Source organism: Physella acuta, unplaced genomic scaffold, assembly GCF_028476545.2.
Source record: "Physella acuta isolate Inbredline_101_S28 unplaced genomic scaffold, ASM2847654v3 ptg000373l, whole genome shotgun sequence".
NCBI classification, from domain to species: domain Eukaryota; kingdom Metazoa; phylum Mollusca; class Gastropoda; family Physidae; genus Physella; species Physella acuta.
In genome coordinates this window covers 551616-572307 of record NW_026731892.1, presented here as the reverse complement: position 1 = coordinate 572307, position 20692 = coordinate 551616, and the positions used below count along the sequence as shown (strand labels likewise).

The 20692-nt window shown below is 33.9% G+C and overlaps 2 protein-coding genes across 6 annotated transcripts; one reads left to right on the top strand and one right to left on the bottom strand.

Annotated features, from left to right (window-relative positions):
- The first annotated feature begins 79 nt into the window (after positions 1-79).
- Positions 80-15171, top strand: LOC131941803 (E3 ubiquitin-protein ligase FANCL). Its single transcript, XM_059301327.1, has 13 exons — positions 80-215; positions 5653-5772; positions 6140-6196; positions 6459-6553; positions 6935-7031; positions 8273-8341; positions 8664-8814; positions 11572-11655; positions 11887-11932; positions 12218-12299; positions 12540-12656; positions 13061-13129; positions 14795-15171. The coding sequence occupies exons 1-13, from the start codon at positions 129-131 to the stop codon at positions 14822-14824; spliced, it is 1104 nt and encodes a 367-aa protein (XP_059157310.1). The 5' UTR covers positions 80-128; the 3' UTR covers positions 14825-15171.
- A 120-nt stretch (positions 15172-15291) lies between these two features.
- LOC131941804 (uncharacterized) lies at positions 15292-20250 on the bottom strand. Of its 5 annotated transcripts, XM_059301329.1 has the most exons (6): positions 20159-20250; positions 19253-19476; positions 17380-17549; positions 16731-16856; positions 16562-16604; positions 15292-16297 (listed from the first exon to the last, which is right to left on the bottom strand). In XM_059301329.1, the coding sequence occupies exons 2-6, from the start codon at positions 19364-19366 to the stop codon at positions 15995-15997; spliced, it is 756 nt and encodes a 251-aa protein (XP_059157312.1). In that variant the 5' UTR covers positions 19367-19476; positions 20159-20250; the 3' UTR covers positions 15292-15994. The 5 variants fall into 5 exon arrangements, with proteins under 5 accessions (XP_059157312.1, XP_059157314.1, XP_059157315.1 ...); XM_059301331.1 differs by lacking the exons at positions 19253-19476; positions 20159-20250 and adding an exon at positions 19199-19237; XM_059301332.1 differs by lacking the exons at positions 19253-19476; positions 20159-20250 and adding an exon at positions 18020-18049.
- Between the last annotated feature and the right edge of the window lie 442 nt (positions 20251-20692).

The window sequence follows — 20692 nt, the reverse complement described above, 5'->3', positions numbered from 1 at the left end:
GTTAGATCACAATTACTCTCTGGCAATTTTGGAAGACCTCATAATTTTGCATAGAAAAACGAAAGTGTCGTAACTCTTTCCGGTTGTAATGTTTACTTTAAAAAAAGAATGAATTAATATAGAAAAAGATGTCCAATTTAAAAGTAGCACCATTACTTATTCCTTTACATGTGTCAAATGAACATGTAAAATATTATGGGTTTTTAAATATTTTGGTGAGTGAAATCCAAACAAATCTTTACCAGTCATACTTGATTAAAATTTAAAATCAATCGGTTGCATCTGATCTGATGAAAACATTTTTTGGTAATCTATCGTTTTGGGTACGTAAAATCGCCCGCGGCTATTTATGTACGAAAACGTTACCTCTTTGTCAATGCTTTAATAGAAGTATATTGTCATATGTTTGTGTCAAATATTATAGATAAATGAATAATAAACCTAAATCAATGGCTAAATATATCGATATAGGCCAGAAATTAACTTTAAACAGCAGTGTCTGAGAGCAAGATTTGCTATATAAACAGCAGCCATTTGTAAAATAGAGTGACTTCCCCCTGAATCTGGCGCTAAAAGCTTATAAAAATAAAACTTAGACAAGATGGCTGCTATAGTAAATGAGCATGATTGCATCTGTTGGAAACATCGCTAGTCTTCATTTATTACAGAAAAGTTTTAATTCAATTGTTTAAAAACAGGTATATAAATGAATCAAGGAAACATTTTTGTATTTTTCAAAACATAAATCCTCCTCAAAATGTGAAATAATTATTAAAATTTAAGAAGTCACCTGTTTTTCACATTACAAATCGCGGGCGATTTTACGTACCCAAAACGATAGATTACCCATTTTTTTAAACAATTTTAAAGAATTTTAATTTTTGGATGATTTGGTTTTGATTTTCATCATTTTTGGAATAGGTAGACTACTTAATATCGGCCGAGACTAGTAATGTGAAAAAAAAGGTGACTCGTTAAATTTTAATAAATTTTTATAACTTTTTCACATTTTAAGGAAGATTTTTGTTTTGAAAGTTACAAAAATGTTTCAAAGTTTCAATGTTATTTTATAGGTAATCTATCGTTTTAGGTACGTAAAATCGCCCGCGACTAGTAATGTGAAAAACAAGTGACTCCTTACATTTTAATAATTATTTCACATTTTGAGGAGGATTTATGTTTTGAAAAATACAAAAATGTTTCCTTGTTTCATTTATGTACCTGTTTTTAAACAATTGAATTAAAACTTTTCAGTAATAAATGAACACCAGCGATGTTTCCAACAGATGCAACCATGCTCATTTACTATAGCAGCCATCTTGTTAAAGTTTTATTTTTATAGACTTATAGCGCGAGATTCAGGCGGAAGTCACTCTATTTTACAAATGGCTGCTGTTTATATAGCAAATGTTGCTTGCAGACACTGCTATTTTAAGTTAATTTCTGGCCTATATTGATATATTTAGCCATTGATTTAGGTTTATTATTCATTTATCTACAATATTTGACACAAACATATCACAATATACTTCTTTTAAAGCCTTGACAATGAGGTAACTTTTTCGGACATTACTAGCCGCGGGCGATTTTACGTACCTAAAACGATAGATTACCTAATATTATTAATATAATTAATGTACCCGTTTTAAGCAAAATTGTATTAAAACTTTTCAGTAAAAAATAAAGACTAGCGATGTTTTCATCAGATTCAACTAAGCTCATTAATCATTTACTTTAGCAGCCATCTTAAGTTTTTTTTTTGTAAAATTATAATTAGAGATTCAGGGGAAACCACTCTAACTTACAGATGGCCACTGTTTATTATCTAATATAGCAAATCTTGCTTGCAAACACTGCTGTTTATAGTTAATTTCTGGCCTATATTGATATATTTAATCATTGATTTAGGTTTATTATTTAGTTATCTATAATATTTGACACAAATATATCACAACATACTTCAATTAAAGCCTTAACAATGAGGCAACTTTTTTGTGCATTACTAGCCTTGGCAGATTTTACGCACCTAAAACGATAGATTACCTTATTTTTAGATACCGATAATAATAGACTCTTCCTTAAAAATAGGTGTGTTGGGTTATTAAGTAGTATTGTAATCTCGGATAATTTTATGGTTAGAAATTAGGTTAGGCATATGGTAGGACTGGGGTTAGGGTTAGGGACAGGGTTAGCATTGATGGTAAAACTCCATTTTAGCGTATATTATTTTGCCGCTTCGCTTACACCTCCGGTTGAGCATATTTTATTATAAACAACCGAATCATGCAAAATCATTTAGAGAACACTAGGATTTGATCTAGATGTACTTATTTTTGTTATGAATGTATGTTTTAATTAGAAAAGGTAAAAAACATTATAAATAAGCTTTACAGTCAGTTCCAATAAAATAGCATGTGATCGACGGCGTGAGAAATTCCCCTACACGGTCAGGGGTTCACCGTGAGTTCACATTGACTATAATTGTCAGCATACGTCATCGCCTGGGAAATTGCTATTTTGAAATTGTGGTGGCTTTAATTTTGGGGTCATTGTGAGTTCATATGTGTTTATTTATAGTTTCATGCGTGTGAGATACTTTTAACAATACAAACTTAACCGCCTTGGTACTTTACCCATCGCCATGGAAATTTTAACTGACACGAACATAATTCAAGAGTTAAAAAAAAAGATAAATCTAGAATCTAGATCCAAGCAGTGCACATTCAATAATTCCAAATTTGGATTTATCTCAAGTTTTGACAAAAGTAAATTATCCAAAAATAAAACAAAAATTCATAAAGAAATATGCTTAGAGTTTTCTTTACGTTTTTGTGTGTTTCAGTTGTGTTTACAATTAAATACGCTCAACTGCAGGTGAACGTGGAATGGGGAATAAAATACGCTAAAATGGAGTTTTACCATCATTGATATTATCCAGCAATGTGTGTATTTAGTTAACCACCAGTAACCTAACACCCAAATTCTAAAGATGATTCTGTTATCTAACACTGGTATTAAAATTCCCCCACACTATACTTAAACTAGTACTAGATCTAGTCAAGATCTAGTAGTATTAGGCAATTGTGTTGCTAGGTCAGGTGCCACCTGGTGTGGCACTTCATGGTGTCAACCTCCCCCACCCGCTACATACACCGAAGAAAAAAATAAATATATATGTATATATATATATATATGTGTGTGTGTGGGGGGGTGTATGCGTGAGTGTATGTATTGTTGAGATGGCCAATGTGTACTTATAAGACTTTTAAACTCTAATTAAAATAATTATTCATTAACTGAACAGGCAGAAAGCATTTTTCTTTTGTCTTGGTGTCAACCCCCCCAATTGGTGTCACCCCTTTAGTGAGTTTGTCCCAGACTTTTACATTTTTTGTTCACTTTTTTAGGCAGGGTTAAAAAAAAGTTTAGTTACTAGATCTAGAATCAATATATATTTAGACTTAAATTTTAAACTTTAGTAAAAGTTTAGTTTGGCTTGAAAGTAGAAAATTACTGTGTGGTCAGCAGTAGTAGACCTACTTACTAGTTAAATATTAGTAGTAGCATAAAAATATGCTAAATGTTAAAAATGAAGAGGCCAGATCTAGTACAAAATTAAAAATAGGCAGAGCATTATATGCTATAGTGCTATACTGCTAACTTGATACAAAATTAAAAATAGGCAGAGCATTATATGCTATAGTGCTATACTGCTAACTAGAAAGTCTCAAGTTTGGATCCTTGACTCGAATGACATCCCTTGACAGAATGACATCCCTGAGTTCACCCAGCTCTGATGGGTACCTGACTCATGTTAGAGAAACAAAGGCAACAGGGCATAGTGCTGACCACTCTATCCCCTGTATGTCATTGTAATTGAAACTAAACTTTATCGGCCCCAAATGTCTTGGACGCAAACAGGAAAATTATTTAATAAATATTATTTAGGCCTTTATATTTCTGCACAAATAATAATGTTATGTGATTGATTGAGTTGTTCATACATTATATTATGCCATACATTTTTATTGATGCTCCTCACCAAATTATCACATTGTCACAAATAGTAAAACCCTAAATATGATGTCACATTTCAGGCAAATCCCCTTAGTTTTTCTTTAATAAGGGGACACAATAAATAAATAATGTAACTTTATACAGGCAGTGAGCCCAAAAAAAAAATAACCATTGACAGAGTACTAACAAAAATAATAAAAATTTAAAAGCAGTTGCCCACACAGTTTAAAATTGAGATTAACAAATAGCTTTTTCTGCCTTATGTGGTCCAGTCATTTTCTTTTCAAAATGTAATAAAAGTTGGAAAAATGTTTTGATTGGTTTACTTGACAGTTTTTTTTAATGCATAGTTTTTTTTGTGTTATAGTAAAAAACGTATAAAAACTGATAAGTTAGTCTACCCTTTCAAACCACATTGTCTATAAAGCAAATGAAGTAGAGCCCATTTGTTTCTCTGACCTTGACATATGAAGGGATAGCGAAGTTAGCACAATGTCCAGTCAGCTTTCCCTAACATCCACCCATCTGAGCCAGGTGCTCGCATGCAAAGCATGGCTTCCAAACTCAAAACTTTTGGGTTAGTAGTCATATGCTCTCCTACCTGACCACACTTTCCCATTATTCCACCTCCTACTAACAGAATAATATTTTGTCGACCATAAAGGGATACATCTGCAAATCATAAAAACATTACTTTGAGAAAATATATCAAGTTGCTGTTAACTTTGCTTTTGCTTATTGAAAACATTAGCACTTACATTAGTTTTTGAAATGTGAAAAACCTGTTGTAACAAATGCAAACAGCTCACAAGTGAGTCCATTTGTACTCTGCTCACTCACTCAAGTAATCAACATTGCATTTTAATCATTGACAGCACTGCATGAATAAAATAAACAGCTGGTAGATAAAGAGTTTAAAAATATTGGGACATTTACCATTTGGTAGAATTATATATATTTACTCAGATGGAAGTGTTAGGGCTTTGGTTTGTGTAAGTCTGTAACTGGGATTGTTACAAGCCCATTCAGCTTTGATTCATGGCTGGAAGTGTGAGGGCTTTGGTTTGTGTAAGTCTGTTACTGGGATTGTTACAAGCCCATTTGTCTCTAATGGTTGTCTTAATATTTAATACAAATATTTGTAACAAAATTGTGTGCATGTGTCTGATATTTGTGCTGACCCAAAAAGATGTCTTAATCAATAGTTGACCTTTAATTTAAAATGTTACTTATTGAACTCTTAATTAAACCTACTACTAGAAATGAAACTTACATTGAGAAACAGCTGTTTGTTAATCATTAATTTAAATTGTGTGGGTAATTGTTTTTGAATTTTAATTAATTTTGTGTAAACTCGGTCAAGGGTTATTTTTTATTTTGGGCTCACTGCCTATATATATGCAAAATACCCTCATTGCATTGCCTCTTTGAATCACTAGTATGCAATTTTTAATTCAAACTATCATTTCTAATTATCTTCTTTCCATTTGCTATTACTCCCAGCAGTCTGCACTTTACAACTGAGTTTTGTTGGAATTTTTATATTTAAATAATCAAGTATTTGCATATATTTTGAATTACGGTTTTTATTTGTTATGTGTGGTGAATAAGAAAGATTAATGTATGCTATTGCAGGGCCACTCATACAGACTTGGTATAACTGTACCACTGGAAGAGGGTGTACCTGGGGCTAGGCTAGAATGTGAATGGAGCTTACATCATAGACTCCAACATAAATACAGCTACATTCAGCAGGTACTTGATTGCTAAAACTATCAGCCTTTACATGCTAGAAAGTGCAACAAGATGAGAAACACATTGCTGTATGGGGTAAAAATTGACTCAAGAATTTTAGCTTAAATGTTAAAAATATTCTGAAAGAGTTACGATCTAAATGTTGAAAGAATTCTGAAGTAAAACGCTAGAGCTATGTAAATGTAACAGCTTTTTAATATTGTGCATAATTGTCCAATAACCTGTACACACTATGGTGCATTTTTATAAACAATAGTTACCCAATAATACATATATAGGTGTTTTTTTCAGAGGACAGCATAAGTAGTATAAGACAAGGCAATTTTTGTGTTGTAAAAATAAATAAAATTCTAAATTTTATCTTTAGATATTGAGGCAAAATAAAAGCCTTGATGCCTTTCTCCAAGATTTTATTCAAATTGCTGTAAGTTTGATGTAAAATATTTGTTTCCTTGAATAAAGCATCTAACAATTCTAAAATATTTCAGGATAAGTAAGATAAATTTACATTCTTCTAAATGAAAAATACATTTTACAAAAATGCACTCATTAAATCCATTACTAAATTAACTTTTCAAAAAAAGTTGTTTAGGATTAATTGTGTAGAAAGCTATACAGATTAAATTGTAGGCCTACATACACTTTATTACAATAAAATAGTGTGAATCATCCCATTTTGTTACCAGGAAAGCTGTGTCAAAGATTATTCCATTCAGCCTGAGTCATGGTCTCAATACAGCAGTGTCATCTTACAGCAGATACAGGAGATTGGATGGAGCAGGTGGCTTTACATTTTGTAGATACAAAATATTTGTTATAGAAAACTGCAGTGTGGGGTAGAGTTTAGCATTCTGTCAAAACAAAATATTTGTTATGGAAAACATCTGTGTAGGGTATAGTTTAGCATTCTGTCAAAACAAAATATTTGTCATGGAAAACATCTGTGTAGGGTATAGTTTAGCATTCTGTCAAAAGAAAACATTTGTAATAGAAAACAGCTGTGTGGGGCAGAGTTTAGCATTCTTTTGCTATGAGCTATCTTTAATAGAAAATCTCTTTAATTGGGTTAGCATTGGGCAGCTTAAAGCTGTTTAATCTTGTAAGTTGATAATATTTAATCAGTCCATGCATTTTAAACTTGGTTTAATTTTTTTCTTCTAAGGCTTGTAAGTTTAGATGACAGTTTCTCAGTGATAGAGCTCTCCCTGCTTGATCCAGCTGACAGGAGACACACCATTAAAATTATGCTCAATAAAAAGGTTATCTCCCCTCACAAAACATTGAGTGCTGCTGTTGTATTATACTGATATGGGCTGATTATGCATGAATAGAGACTGTATAATGTTATGGTGGTACATCTGGCTCAATTAGATATTTAATTTGCCTTTTGTATGAATAAGTTGTTAATGAGTTTATAAATATTCAATACCTTATTTGAATAATTGATGACCCTACAAAACTAATGTTGTGCAACAATTTCACATTATTTATTGATTGACATAAATTTTATTGATGGCAAAGACTTTTTGAACTAGCATTGCTTAATTTGTGCATTCATAATTACCACTGCCAAAAGCATGAACAAAATTGTCCTGAATTTGACTCACAGGCTTAGAAAAGTGATCGTTCTCATGGGAATTTGTCACCTAAACAAGTTGGCTGTCAGCCATGAAAGTTAGGTTCCTGCCATAGCTAGGTCCCCATCCTAGAAGTTTAGGTCAAAGTTAGGTTCCTGCCATAGCTAGGTCCCCATCCCAGAAGTTTAGGTCAAAGTTAGGTTCCTGCCATAGCTAGGTCCCCATCCCAGAAGTTTAGGTCAAAGTTAGGTTCCAGCCATAGCTAGGTCCCCATCCTAGAAGTTTAGGTCAAAGTTAGGTTCCAGCCATAGCTAGGTCCCCATCCTAGAAGTTTAGGTCAAAGTTAGGTTCCTGCCATAGCTAGGTCCCCATCCCAGAAGTTTAGGTCAAAGTTAGGTTCCAGCCATAGCTAGGTCCCCATCCTAGAAGTTTAGGTCAAAGTTAGGTTCCTGCCATAGCTAGGTCCCCATCCCAGAAGTTTAGGTCAAAGTTAGGTTCCTGCCATAGCTAGGTCCCCATCCCAGAAGTTTAGGTCAAAGTTAGGTTCCAGCCATAGCTAGGTCCCCATCCTAGAAGTTTAGGTCAAAGTTAGGTTCCAGCCATAGCTAGGTCCCCATCCTAGAAGTTTAGGTCAAAGTTAGGTTCCTGCCATAGCTAGGTCCCCATCCTAGAAGTTTAGGCCAAAACTCTAACTCTAACATATTTTATAAGGGATCAGCCTAAGCGTATACAGTAAGCTGACTTGTAAATTTTACACACCAAAAAACTGTTAGATGTTATTATTCAATTGTTAGATGTTATTATTCCATTGTTAGATGTTATTATTCAATTGTTAGATGTTATTATTCCATTGTTAGATGTTATTATTCAATTGTTTGATGTTATTGACTTGCTAGTAACTGAGTTTTCTCTTGATTGGATAGGACCCAACAGCTGCTCCACAGTGTGAGACTTTATTACCAGAGAAATTTAGCTTCACCTGGTCAGGGAAGGTAAGTTTAAATGTGCTACATACCATCCCATAATTATGTGCTACATACCATCCCATAATTATATGTGCTACATACCATCCCATAATTATGTGCTACATACCATCCCATAATTATATGTGCTACATACCATCCCATAATTATATGTGCTACATACCATCCCATAATTATGTGCTACATACCATCCCAAATTATTGCTTTGTCTTAAGGAGTTTTACAAAATGTACTATTCTCAATATTTGTTTGTAAACTAAACTAGTTAATGTTATTAGTTTATACCAGTTTTAGAATAGCTTAACCTATTTGCTCATGCTAAAATTCACAGACACTTTTGAAGCATGTGTTTCAAGAGTTTGAGACAGCTGTGAATGGATATCAACAGTTCTGGGATACAATGAAAGAGCTGGATGATAAGTGTTGGGTGTTGGAACCTGAACAGCCAACACTGGCTACAGCTCACAGGAGGATTGCTCTGGGTAAAGATGTTGATATTTGTAGCATTACTCTGGGTAAAGATGTTGATGGAGGATTGCTCTGGGTAAAGATGTTGATATTTGTAGCATTGCTCTGGGTAAAGATGTTGATATTTGGAGGATTGCTCTGGGTAAACATGTTGATATTTGGAGGATTGCTCTGGGTAAACATGTTGATATTTGGAGGATTGCTCTGGGTAAAGATGTTGATATTTGGAGGATTGCTCTGGGTAAAGATGTTGATATTTGGAGGATTGCTCTGGGTAAACATGTTGATATTTGGAGGATTGCTCTGGGTAAACATGTTGATATTTGGAGGATTGCTCTGGGTAAAGATGTTGATATTTGGAGGGTTGCTCTGGGTAAAGATGTTGATATTTGGAGGATTGCTCTGGGTAAACATGTTGATATTTGGAGGATTGCTCTGGGTAAAGATGTTGATATTTGGAGGATTGCTCGGGTAAAGATGTTGATATTTGGAGGATTGCTCTGGGTAAACATGTTGATATTTGGAGGATTGCTCTAGGTAAAGATGTTGATATTTGGAGGATTGCTCTGGATAAAGATGTTGATATTTGGAGGATTGCTCTGGGTAAAGATGTTGATATTTGGAGGATTGCTCTAGGTAAAGATGTTGATATTTGGAGGATTGCTCTGGATAAAGATGTTGATATTTGGAGGATTGCTCTGGGTAAAGATGTTGATATTTGGAGGATTGCTCTGGGTAAAGATATTGATATTTAGAGGATTGCTCTGGGTAAAGATGTTGATATTTGGAGGATTGCTCTTGGTAAAGATGTTGATATTTGGAGGATTGCTCTGGGTAAAGATGTTGATATTTGGAGGATTGCTCTGGGTAAAGATGTTGATATTTGGAGGATTGTTCTGGGTAAAGATGTTGATATTTGGGGGATTGCTCTGGGTAAAGATGTTGATATTTGGAGGATTGCTCTGGGTAAAGATGTTGATATTTGGAGGATTGCTCTGGGTAAAGATGTTGATATTTGGAGGATTGCTCTTGGTAAAGATGTTGATATTTGGAGGATTGCTCTGGGTAAAGATGTTGATATTTGGAGGATTGCTCTGGGTAAAGATGTTGATATTTGGAGGATTGCTCTGGGTAAAGATGTTGATATTTGGAGGATTGCTCTGGGTAAAGATGTTGATATTTGGAGGATTGCTCTGGGTAAAGATGTTGATATTTGGAGGATTGCTCTGGGTAAAGATGTTGATATTTGGAGGATTGCTCTGGGTAAAGATGTTGATATTTGGAGGATTGCTCTGGGTAAAGATGTTGATATTTGGAGGATTGCTCTGGGTAAAGATGTTGATATTTGGAGGATTGCTCTGGGTAAAGATGTTGATATTTGGAGGATTGCTCTGTGTAAAGATGTTGATATTTGGAGGATTGCTCTGGGTAAAGATGTTGATATTTGGAGGATTGCTCTGGGTAAAGATGTTGATATTTGGAGGATTGCTCTGGGTAAAGATGTTGATATTTGGAGGATTGCTCTGGGTAAAGATGTTGATATTTGGAGGATTGCTCTGTGTAAAGATGTTGATATTTGGAGGATTGCTCTGGGTAAAGATGTTGATATTTGGAGGATTGCTCTGGGTAAAGATGTTGATATTTGGAGGATTGCTCTGTGTAAAGATGTTGATATTTGGAGGATTGCTCTAAGTAAAGATGTTGATATTTGGAGGATTGCTCTGGGTAAAGATGTTGATATTTGGAGGATTGCTCTGTGTAAAGATGTTGATATTTGGAGGATTGCTCTGGGTAAAGATGTTGATATTTGGAGGATTGCTCTGGGTAAAGATGTTGATATTTGGAGGATTGCTCTGTGTAAAGATGTTGATATTTGGAGGATTGCTCTAAGTAAAGATGTTGATATTTGGAGGATTGCTCTGGATAAAGATGTTGATATTTGGAGGATTGCTCTGGGTAAAGATGTTGATATTTGGAGGATTGCTCTGGGTAAAGATGTTGATATTTGGAGGATTGCTCTGGGTAAACATGTTGATATTTGGAGGATTGCTCTGGGTAAAGATGTTGATATTTGGAGGATTGCTCTGGGTAAAGATGTTGATATTTGGAGGATTGCTCTGGGTAAAGATGTTGATATTTGGAGGATTGCTCTGGGTAAAGATGTTGATATTTGGAGGATTGCTCTGTGTAAAGATGTTGATATTTGGAGGATTGCTCTGGGTAAAGATGTTGATATTTGGAGGATTGCTCTGGGTAAAGATGTTGATATTTGGAGGATTGCTCTGGGTAAAGATGTTGATATTTGGAGGATTGCTCTGGGTAAAGATGTTGATATTTGGAGGATTGCTCTGTGTAAAGATGTTGATATTTGGAGGATTGCTCTGGGTAAAGATGTTGATATTTGGAGGATTGCTCTGGGTAAAGATGTTGATATTTGGAGGATTGCTCTGTGTAAAGATGTTGATATTTGGAGGATTGCTCTAAGTAAAGATGTTGATATTTGGAGGATTGCTCTGGGTAAAGATGTTGATATTTGGAGGATTGCTCTGTGTAAAGATGTTGATATTTGGAGGATTGCTCTGGGTAAAGATGTTGATATTTGGAGGATTGCTCTGGGTAAAGATGTTGATATTTGGAGGATTGCTCTGTGTAAAGATGTTGATATTTGGAGGATTGCTCTGTGTAAAGATGTTGATATTTGGAGGATTGCTCTAAGTAAAGATGTTGATATTTGGAGGATTGCTCTAAGTAAAGATGTTTATTGTCGACAGGCCCCAACATCTCCATCCAGATAACTGTAAATTGTCACCAACCTTCCACATTCCCTGAGTGTCGTTTGCTGGGAGCTCTGTCATGTATGTATTTTTTCTGTCATTTGCCTACCTGCAACTAGAAAGCTACACTGTTTTTTTTTCCTATCTGCAACTAGAAAGTGACATAAAAATAGTGTTGCCAATTCTCACCGGGTACAAACTTATCTCATGACGTTTAATTTGCAGTATCTGTTTTAACCACATCATGATGTTTGATTAAATATCTCAGTTGTCAATGAAAATGAAAGAGGTTATCTATGTCACACATTTCAGCTACAGCTGAGCTAAGAGAGAAACTCAATGTCAATTTACACAGATGGTGAGTTTTTCCTTCATTAATGCAACTGTTGTACTGTTTTAAATATATTCAGAAGACAAAGTATTTTACAACAATATATTTAAAACAACTATTTTAGATGTAGAGAGTGGACTAGAGTTCTTCATTGTCAATGAGAATCAGCATCACTGTAGGCTGTTTCTTCTGCTCTCCACTTAAGTGTGTTGAAAAGCTGTAGACACAATGTTAAATGATTTGCTCTAATACCATTACTGTGAACACTGGTGTGATGTCTGTTTTCTGTTTGTAACTTGTAACATCATTCAGGGACCCTGAGAGGTCGCTGTTAAAGAATCTCCAAGAAGTGCTGGATATGGAGTTCCCATCACATATAGATACCAAGAAGGAGGTAGTGCCTCGATGTTTCATGATAACTAAAATGTTGAACATCTCACTATTTAAGATCTCAAAATATTACAGCATATACATCTTTAGTGCCTTGTTATTTCATGTCGAACTTAACATTTAAGATCTCCAAATACTGTAACATATATATATATCTTAAAAAGATAGAAATTACTAATAAATGTGATGTCATTTGGTCACATGACTAATCCTGCTTGCATTAATGACCTGAATGGTTGACCAGGAGCTGAGTGTGGACTGTGGGATCTGCTACTGCCCCTACCAGGGTGAGGAGACGCCAGACATAGTGTGTGAGGACAAGCGATGTGCTCATGTCTTTCACAGAATATGTTTGTATGAAGTAAGACATAGTTCTATATTTCAAAGAATATGTTTGTATGAAGTAAGACATGTTTGTATATTCACAGAATATGTTTGTATGAAGTAAGACATGTTTGTATATTCACAGAATATGTTTGTATGAAGTAAGACATGTTTGTATTCTCTTTTATTCAGTGTCACCCAAAAAATAGCTTCCTTTGTTAAAATATATTATAATACATTATATTTTTTTTTAGTTCTATCTTTAGGTAAACTGTTTGTTTTTTTAAATTTGTTTTTCAAATAAAGGAAGTTCAATCAATTGTTATGAAATAATTTTAAATATAAGAAAGGTATTATTTGATGTTAAATCCCCATGTACACCTAAAATGGAAAGCTAGATTGAGTGAATGTAAATTGATCTTTTTTTTTCTCTCCTTACAGTGGCTAAGAAACCTGTCAGCAAGACAAAGCTTCAACACTCTCTTTGGTGAATGTCCATTCTGTGGCCATGTAAGAGTAAAGCTGTTTTATATTTTATCAGTTTTGTGGATGTTTGTACTCAAATAGTTTAGTTATACATTTTATTTTATATCAATTTTGTTGTTTTGTACACATAGTTTAGTTTTATATCTTGTTTTATATGTCAATTTTGTGGAACATGAGCTGTTTAGTTGTTTTAATTTATCATGTGGAACTGGTTCAAAAAGTTACATAGCCTTCTTTGTCAACATAACCCACTTTGAAGTGTAAATACATTTTTTTAATTACACTAATAACTGCAGTCTTTCAAATACCAAAATTGGTATTGTGAATCTGACTAAACTGTCAGATTCCTTTTGTGTCGGTTTATGTAATTTGTATCTTTAATCTCACATGTGTTGTATTTTATGTATTTCACTTCTTTAGTGTAATGTGTATTGTATTTTATGTATTTGACATCTTTTAATAACAAAGTTATGGTTAGAAGAACCAATACTTGTGACTAGAAGACTAGAAGAAAAACAATGAAGTTCTAATTCTTGTTTTTAAATTCATTCATTTAAGTTTAAGGGTTGTTTCAAGATATTTTTTTAAAATGAAGATTATAATATGCATTTTTGCCTCTACAAGTGCTCTGTATTTAGGTTTGGTTGATAGCGGATGGTTAGTAATTAAAATATTGTTTGATATTTCAGGCTATTCTAGTGATCTCTGTATTTATGTTTGGTTAATGGTTGATGGTTAGTAATTAAAATATTGTTTGATATTTCAGGCTATTCTAGTGATCTCTGTATTTATGTTTGGTTAATGGTTGATGGTTAGTAATTAAAATATTGTTTGATATTTCAGGCTATTCTAGTGATCTCTGTATTTAGTTTTGTTGATGGTGGATGGTTAGTAATTAAAATATTGTTTGATATTTCAGGCTATTCTAGTGATCTCTGTATTTATGTTTGGTTAATGGTTGATGGTTAGTAATTAAAATATTGTTTGATATTTCAGGCTATTCTAGTGATCTCTGTATTTATGTTTGGTTAATGGTTGATGGTTAGTAATTAAAATATTGTTTGATATTTCAGGCTATTCTAGTGATCTCTGTATTTAGGTTTGGTTGATGGTGGATGGTTAGTAATTAAAATATTGTTTGATATTTCAGGCTATTCTAGTGATCTCTGTATTTAGTTTTGGTTGATGGTGGATGGTTAGTAATTAAAATATTGTTTGATATTTCAGGCTATTCTAGTGATCTCTGTATTTATGTTTGGTTAATGGTTGATGGTTAGTAATTAAAATATTGTTTGATATTTCAGGCTATTCTAGTGATCTCTGTATTTATGTTTGGTTAATGGTTGATGGTTAGTAATTAAAATATTGTTTGATATTTCAGGCTATTCTAGTGATCTCTGTATTTATGTTTGGTTAATGGTTGATGGTTAGTAATTAAAATATTGTTTGATATTTCAGGCTATTCTAGTGATCTCTGTATTTATGTTTGGTTAATGGTTGATGGTTAGTAATTAAAATATTGTTTGATATTTCAGGCTATTCTAGTGATCTCTGTATTTATGTTTGGTTAATGGTTGATGGTTAGTAATTAAAATATTGTTTGATATTTCAGGCTATTCTAGTGATCTCTGTATTTATGTTTGGTTAATGGTTGATGGTTAGTAATTAAAATATTGTTTGATATTCCAGGCTATTCGAGTAAAGATATCGGCAGGCTAAGGCTAGCACAAAATGGACTTGAGCATCTTGATATTTTGTTGATTCTTTATGTAGATATTCTATCAATGAAAATGTCAAAAACTGTCAACACTATGTGGTGACTTGAAATATTAAAGATGTTTTGGTAAAATGATATTATGATATATATCAAGGTCCATATAAAAAAAGGAATTTCCATGTACAAAAATGTACTTAATAAGGGTAACAAACCCCTGATGTAAATTATGTATATACAGGACAAAACAGTATTGTTCAATTTTGTTTATTTTTACTAGCTGTTAAACACTATTGTGCTGATGAGAAAGAGTATTTAATACTATTGCAGCATAAAACTGTTATGTGTATATTGGCTAACATATAAATTGTGTTAAAAATAAAATTATATAAAAAAAAAACCTTTTTCATAGCTATATTTGGCACTTACTAGTTAAACTCCCATAAGACGAGGCACTATGCAGAATGACCACAATAATGTGAAAAGTATTGTGAGAATTTATTTGTGGATGTTTTTAATATACCGCTTTTAAAACACCTTCATAAAATGTATACATTAAAAAAAATTGTTTAGTTAAGACACACGACAATAGTTGAGTGATTGCTATTCTATAAATAATAGGTTTTACTGCAACTTATCAACATAAAAAACTATAAATCTAAATGTCAGTATTTTAGAAACTATACAAAATATTTAAAAAATACACTTCCAACAAAACTTATGTTTGTAGTTAAAAACAACAATAGAAAAGAGAAGTTATAATAAATATATGGTTTTTCACTCAATTTTATCTTTCTTTACATGTAAATATACATACACACATACATTTTTATATTTTCAAAGCAAAATTCTGTTCTTAAAAACATTACATCTGACATGTACATGATATATTGCAGTAGTTTCATAATATGTCCATTACAGTCATAAATTATTGTATTGCAATTTAAAATATCATAAAGATTTGATTTTGTCCAATGAAATATACACAATATCACTGCATAACTGGATTTGGGCATCAATGTCGAGTTGTATTATTTTGATGTTAACGGCAACAAAAAAACAGGTTGTTAACTTGACCTGCATATTGTTCAGTAAAGTATCAATATGTTTTCATGAAGAATATTGTTTAATGAAGTATCAATATGTTTTCATGAAGAATATTGTTTAATGAAGTATCAATATGTTTTCAAGATATCTTCATATCTTGGAGGATTCTGTGGGTAATACAACTGTGGGTTCTCATTCATTGGGTAATCCTTACTAGATCCTTGACTAGGATGGGGATTATCCTGGTTAGGATGTGTGGCAGTGTCCCCCTGCTGGCTAGAGTCAATGCCGGAAATGACAGTTCCAGGATACCCTGAGGAGGCGGTGAAGGACACGCCCTGTGTGGGGGCTTCACTGTTGACACCACGCAGGTACAGCACACCAAATGTGGTCAGAGCTACAAAAATAAATGTGCTTATCCAAGCCCCTGCCTGTGGAATACAAATTAAAATCAAGTAAACCATAACATCAGTGAGCTACTTAAGATCAAATGAGCATTAAAAGTTTATCTGCAATATTTTTCAATAAATAACTTATCTAAATGACTTGGAAAACATGTGCCTGCAGGCTGTTCCTTAAATCCTGGTTGTGAAGTTTGTGCAGGTCAAATAAACCAGCACAGTTAAATAACTGTATGCTTACACACTTTAAAGTTCGCACAAAGAAAAGATAACCTACTCTAACTACTCTTTTACCTGAGCAGTCTGTCCTGCAGAATACCAATTCTGTAGTGAGCATCTGTAATCAAGGGAAGCAATTTAGACAGTTATCTTATTAGCCAGAGTTATTTCGTCGGTCAATACTTTATGATTTTACATGTCTAATACATTATGTAGAATTAATCATATTATAATGTGTGCTTACGTAATATTGGAACATGAAGAGTTAATGCCAGCTGACAAGATGCATGCAGAGACAAAGGTAAGAATTGTAACTATAACCTCGTGTAAAATGTAGAGACGCTGAATTCCTGGGGCAAATATTATGTGGCTGGAGAAATCAATTAATTTAATGACAGAAACACAAGTAATTTTAAATAGGCTACATCTATTTCAGCTTTTGATATGTCAAATAAAAGTACAGTGTCAATATACTATGTCATTTAAAAAATGATCAGACAGTTATTTCTTCTTCAATTTCTCTAAGGGTTATATTGAAGATCTTAATTATTTAGAGACAGATCTATCTATATTCTGTATAAGGCTAAAACAAAAGATTATGCTTTTCAAAAATACTCTTACTGAATCCAAGTGTTGTTTTTCAACTGTTTTAAACTTGTACAAGTTCTAGCTACATAGACCTTTGTTATTTCTACAGCTAGATCTCAACAATAATTGCAACATAACAAATGCTTACTTCTTACAGTTTATTTCTCGGGAGGGGGGGGGGGGTGAGAGTATATCCACCCCCCTCAAAACAAAATATAACATTTATATTGAAAATATTTAATAATATAAAATATATATTTTTTACCATTGTCTAAAAATGTCTAAAAGAAACCCCCATGACCTACTTTTCGCTGATCTTCCTGAAATGCAACAGCACCATGGTGATGAACCTGTAGAGGCAGTAGCAGAGCTGGAACAAGATGGAGGCAACCAGTGCATACGTGCACGCGCCCGTGTCAAAGGTTATCAGAGCTCCATGTACCGCCCCGTACAGCGGACACACATTATTTTTATTCTGAAAATTCATTCAAATTGGCACATTAATTAATTTAATCCAGCATATTATGGCACATTGATTATTACTTAAAGTCATTTAGTATTTAAATAAAACCAGAAAATTATGGGATATTCATCAAGTAAACAAGTTTTACCATTTATATTTTAACATGCATGAAAATCTGAGCCCTCAAATGTAAAGAAACTGAAAAATACTAAACTTACTATCATGTTGACAATTCCACCTAACGTAAAGAAACTGAAGACCAAACTTACCATCATGTTGACAACTCCACCTAACGTAAAGAAACTGTAGACCACACTTACCATCATATTGGCAACTCCACCTAACGTAAAGAAACTGAAGAAGACCAAGCTTACCATCATGTTGACAACTCCACCTAACGTAAAGAAACTGTAGAAGACCAAACTTACCATCATGTTAGCAACTCCACCTAACATAAAGAAACTGTAGAAGACCAAACTTACCATCATGTTAGCAACTCCACCTAACGTAAAGAAACTGAAGACCAAACTTACCATCATGTTACTAATGTTAGCAACTCCACCTAACGTAAAGAAACTGAACAAGACCCAACTTACCATCATGTTAGCAACTCCACCTAACATAAAGAAACTGAATAAGACCCAACTTACCATCATGTTAGCAACTCCACCTAACATAAAGAAACTGAATAAGACCAAACTTACAATCATGTTAGCAACTCCACCTAACGTAAAGAAACTGAAGACCAAGCTTACCATCATGTTAGCAACTCCACCTAACGTAAAGAAACTGTAGACCAAACTTACCATCATGTTGACAACTCCACCTAACGTAAAGAAACTGAACAAGACCCAACTTACCATCATGTTAGCAACTCCACCTAACGTAAAGAAACTGAATAAGACCAAACTTACCATCATGTTAGCAACTCCACCTAACGTAAAGAAACTGAAGAAGACCAAACTTACCATCATGTTAGCAACACCACCTAACGTAAAGAAACTGAAGACCAAACTTACCATCATGTTAGCAACTCCACCTAACGTAAAGAAACTGTAGAAGACCAAACTTACCATCATGTTAGCAACACCACCTAACGTAAAGAAACTGAAGAAGACCAAACTTACCATCATGTTAGCAACACCACCTAACGTAAAGAAACTGAAGAAGACCAAACTTACCATCATGTTAGCAACTCCACCTAACGTAAAGAAACTGTAGAAGACCAAACTTACCATCATGTTAGCAACACCACCTAACGTAAAGAAACTGAAGAAGACCAAACTTACCATCATGTTAGCAACTCCACCTAACGTAAAGAAACTGTAGAAGACCAAACTTACCATCATGTTAGCAACACCACCTAACGTAAAGAAACTGAAGAAGACCAAACTTACCATCATGTTAGCAACACCACCTAACGTAAAGAAACTGAAGAAGACCAAACTTACCATCATGTTAGCAACACCACCTAACGTAAAGAAACTGTAGAAGACCAAACTTACCATCATGTTAGCAACACCACCTAACGTAAAGAAACTGAAGAAGACCAAACTTACCATCATGTTAGCAACTCCACCTAACGTAAAGAAACTGTAGACCAAGCTTACAATCATGTTAGCAACTCCACCTAACATAAAGAAACTGAAGACCAAACTTACCATCATGTTAGCAACTCCACCTAACGTAAAGAAACTAAAGAAGACCCAACTTACCATCATATTAGCAACTCCACCTAACGTAAAGAAACTGAAGAAGACCAGCGTTCCGTAAAGGCCCATGCGTATCCGCGTGAGTACCGTCGCTGTGAGTTTCTCTGAGATCGCCATCTTGACCGCCTGGCCGTCTGCTGCTGGTTGTGGTCACATCACCAGACGACAAGAGAATGATCTTTGTTACCGGTCGGCGACAGACGTGTGACCGAGGCACACCCACGGGTCTAATAACACAGAGATAAAAAAAAACTTTCTGAGATAAACTTTTGTACAGGGTATTCCCAGCACGGCCCAAAGTACTCTAGTCGCGAGTTATCGTTCTTGTGAACAATACACAGAAACACGCTAGCTGCTATCTTCCTGAGCTAAATGGTATTGTATGTGCGTTTATTTTATTGGCAGGCTAATGTTGAATTTAATTTAACAAGAAAACATACAAGATTAACATGGATCTATAGACAAAGTAGCTATTGCATACGAGCTGTGTTAAGGATTATACGGTAAATTATTATTCGCATCCAAACTGGTTTGAATTTATTTGAAAAAATGTTTGACTTGTTCACGCGGATAAGCACTTCATGACGACACCCTATGGCCTTCTAGTATGGCAAAGTCGTCGTTAAATTTAAACAGTCATAGCATAAGTTCTTTTGGCCGAGAACCGTAGGATGTGCAATATCCTCTACAATTTACTCGTTGACCAGTTTTAAACGCTCTGAATGTTTGCTTTACTATTAATTTATATCATGTTCTATTGAATTATCTCCCCTTCTAAGTTAGGGACGCATGAATATAAAACACTGCTTAAATATGTCTACCATGCTACCAGCGTTTGGATGTATTTAAATTAAAAATGTGTTATTCGATTTTAATAGAATTAACAAATGAAATGAACCTATAACCTACGTCCAGCGCTAGAAACCTCAGCTCCAACACAGCTACACACCAGTGTGCTACACTAGTGCTACACTGCAGATTGTCCTGTGCTCAGTTATTTGTTATTGCTACGCTACTGGTGCGATTTTTTTTTCTGTGGTTGTCTAGAGAATAGACTGACGTCTGAGTTTCTTATCTCCAAACTCCGAGTAATAATGCCCAAATAGGGCTTGCCTTTACTCCAGATTGATTTCGTTGACTATTTCAGTTCCAGTTTATTGCGCTTTAATTGTATTGTAGCACTCAGTAGAAGACGATGACCAAATTTATCTGTTGTAGCACTCAGTAGAAGACAAATACCGAATTGATCTGTTATAGTACTCAGTATATACTAAACTCTCTCTCTCTCTCTCTCTCTCTATATATATATATATATATATATATATATATATATATATATATATATTCTACCCAACTTATTAATGACCGATTTTATTTATATATATATATATATATATATATATATATATATATATATATATATATATATATATATCATCACTC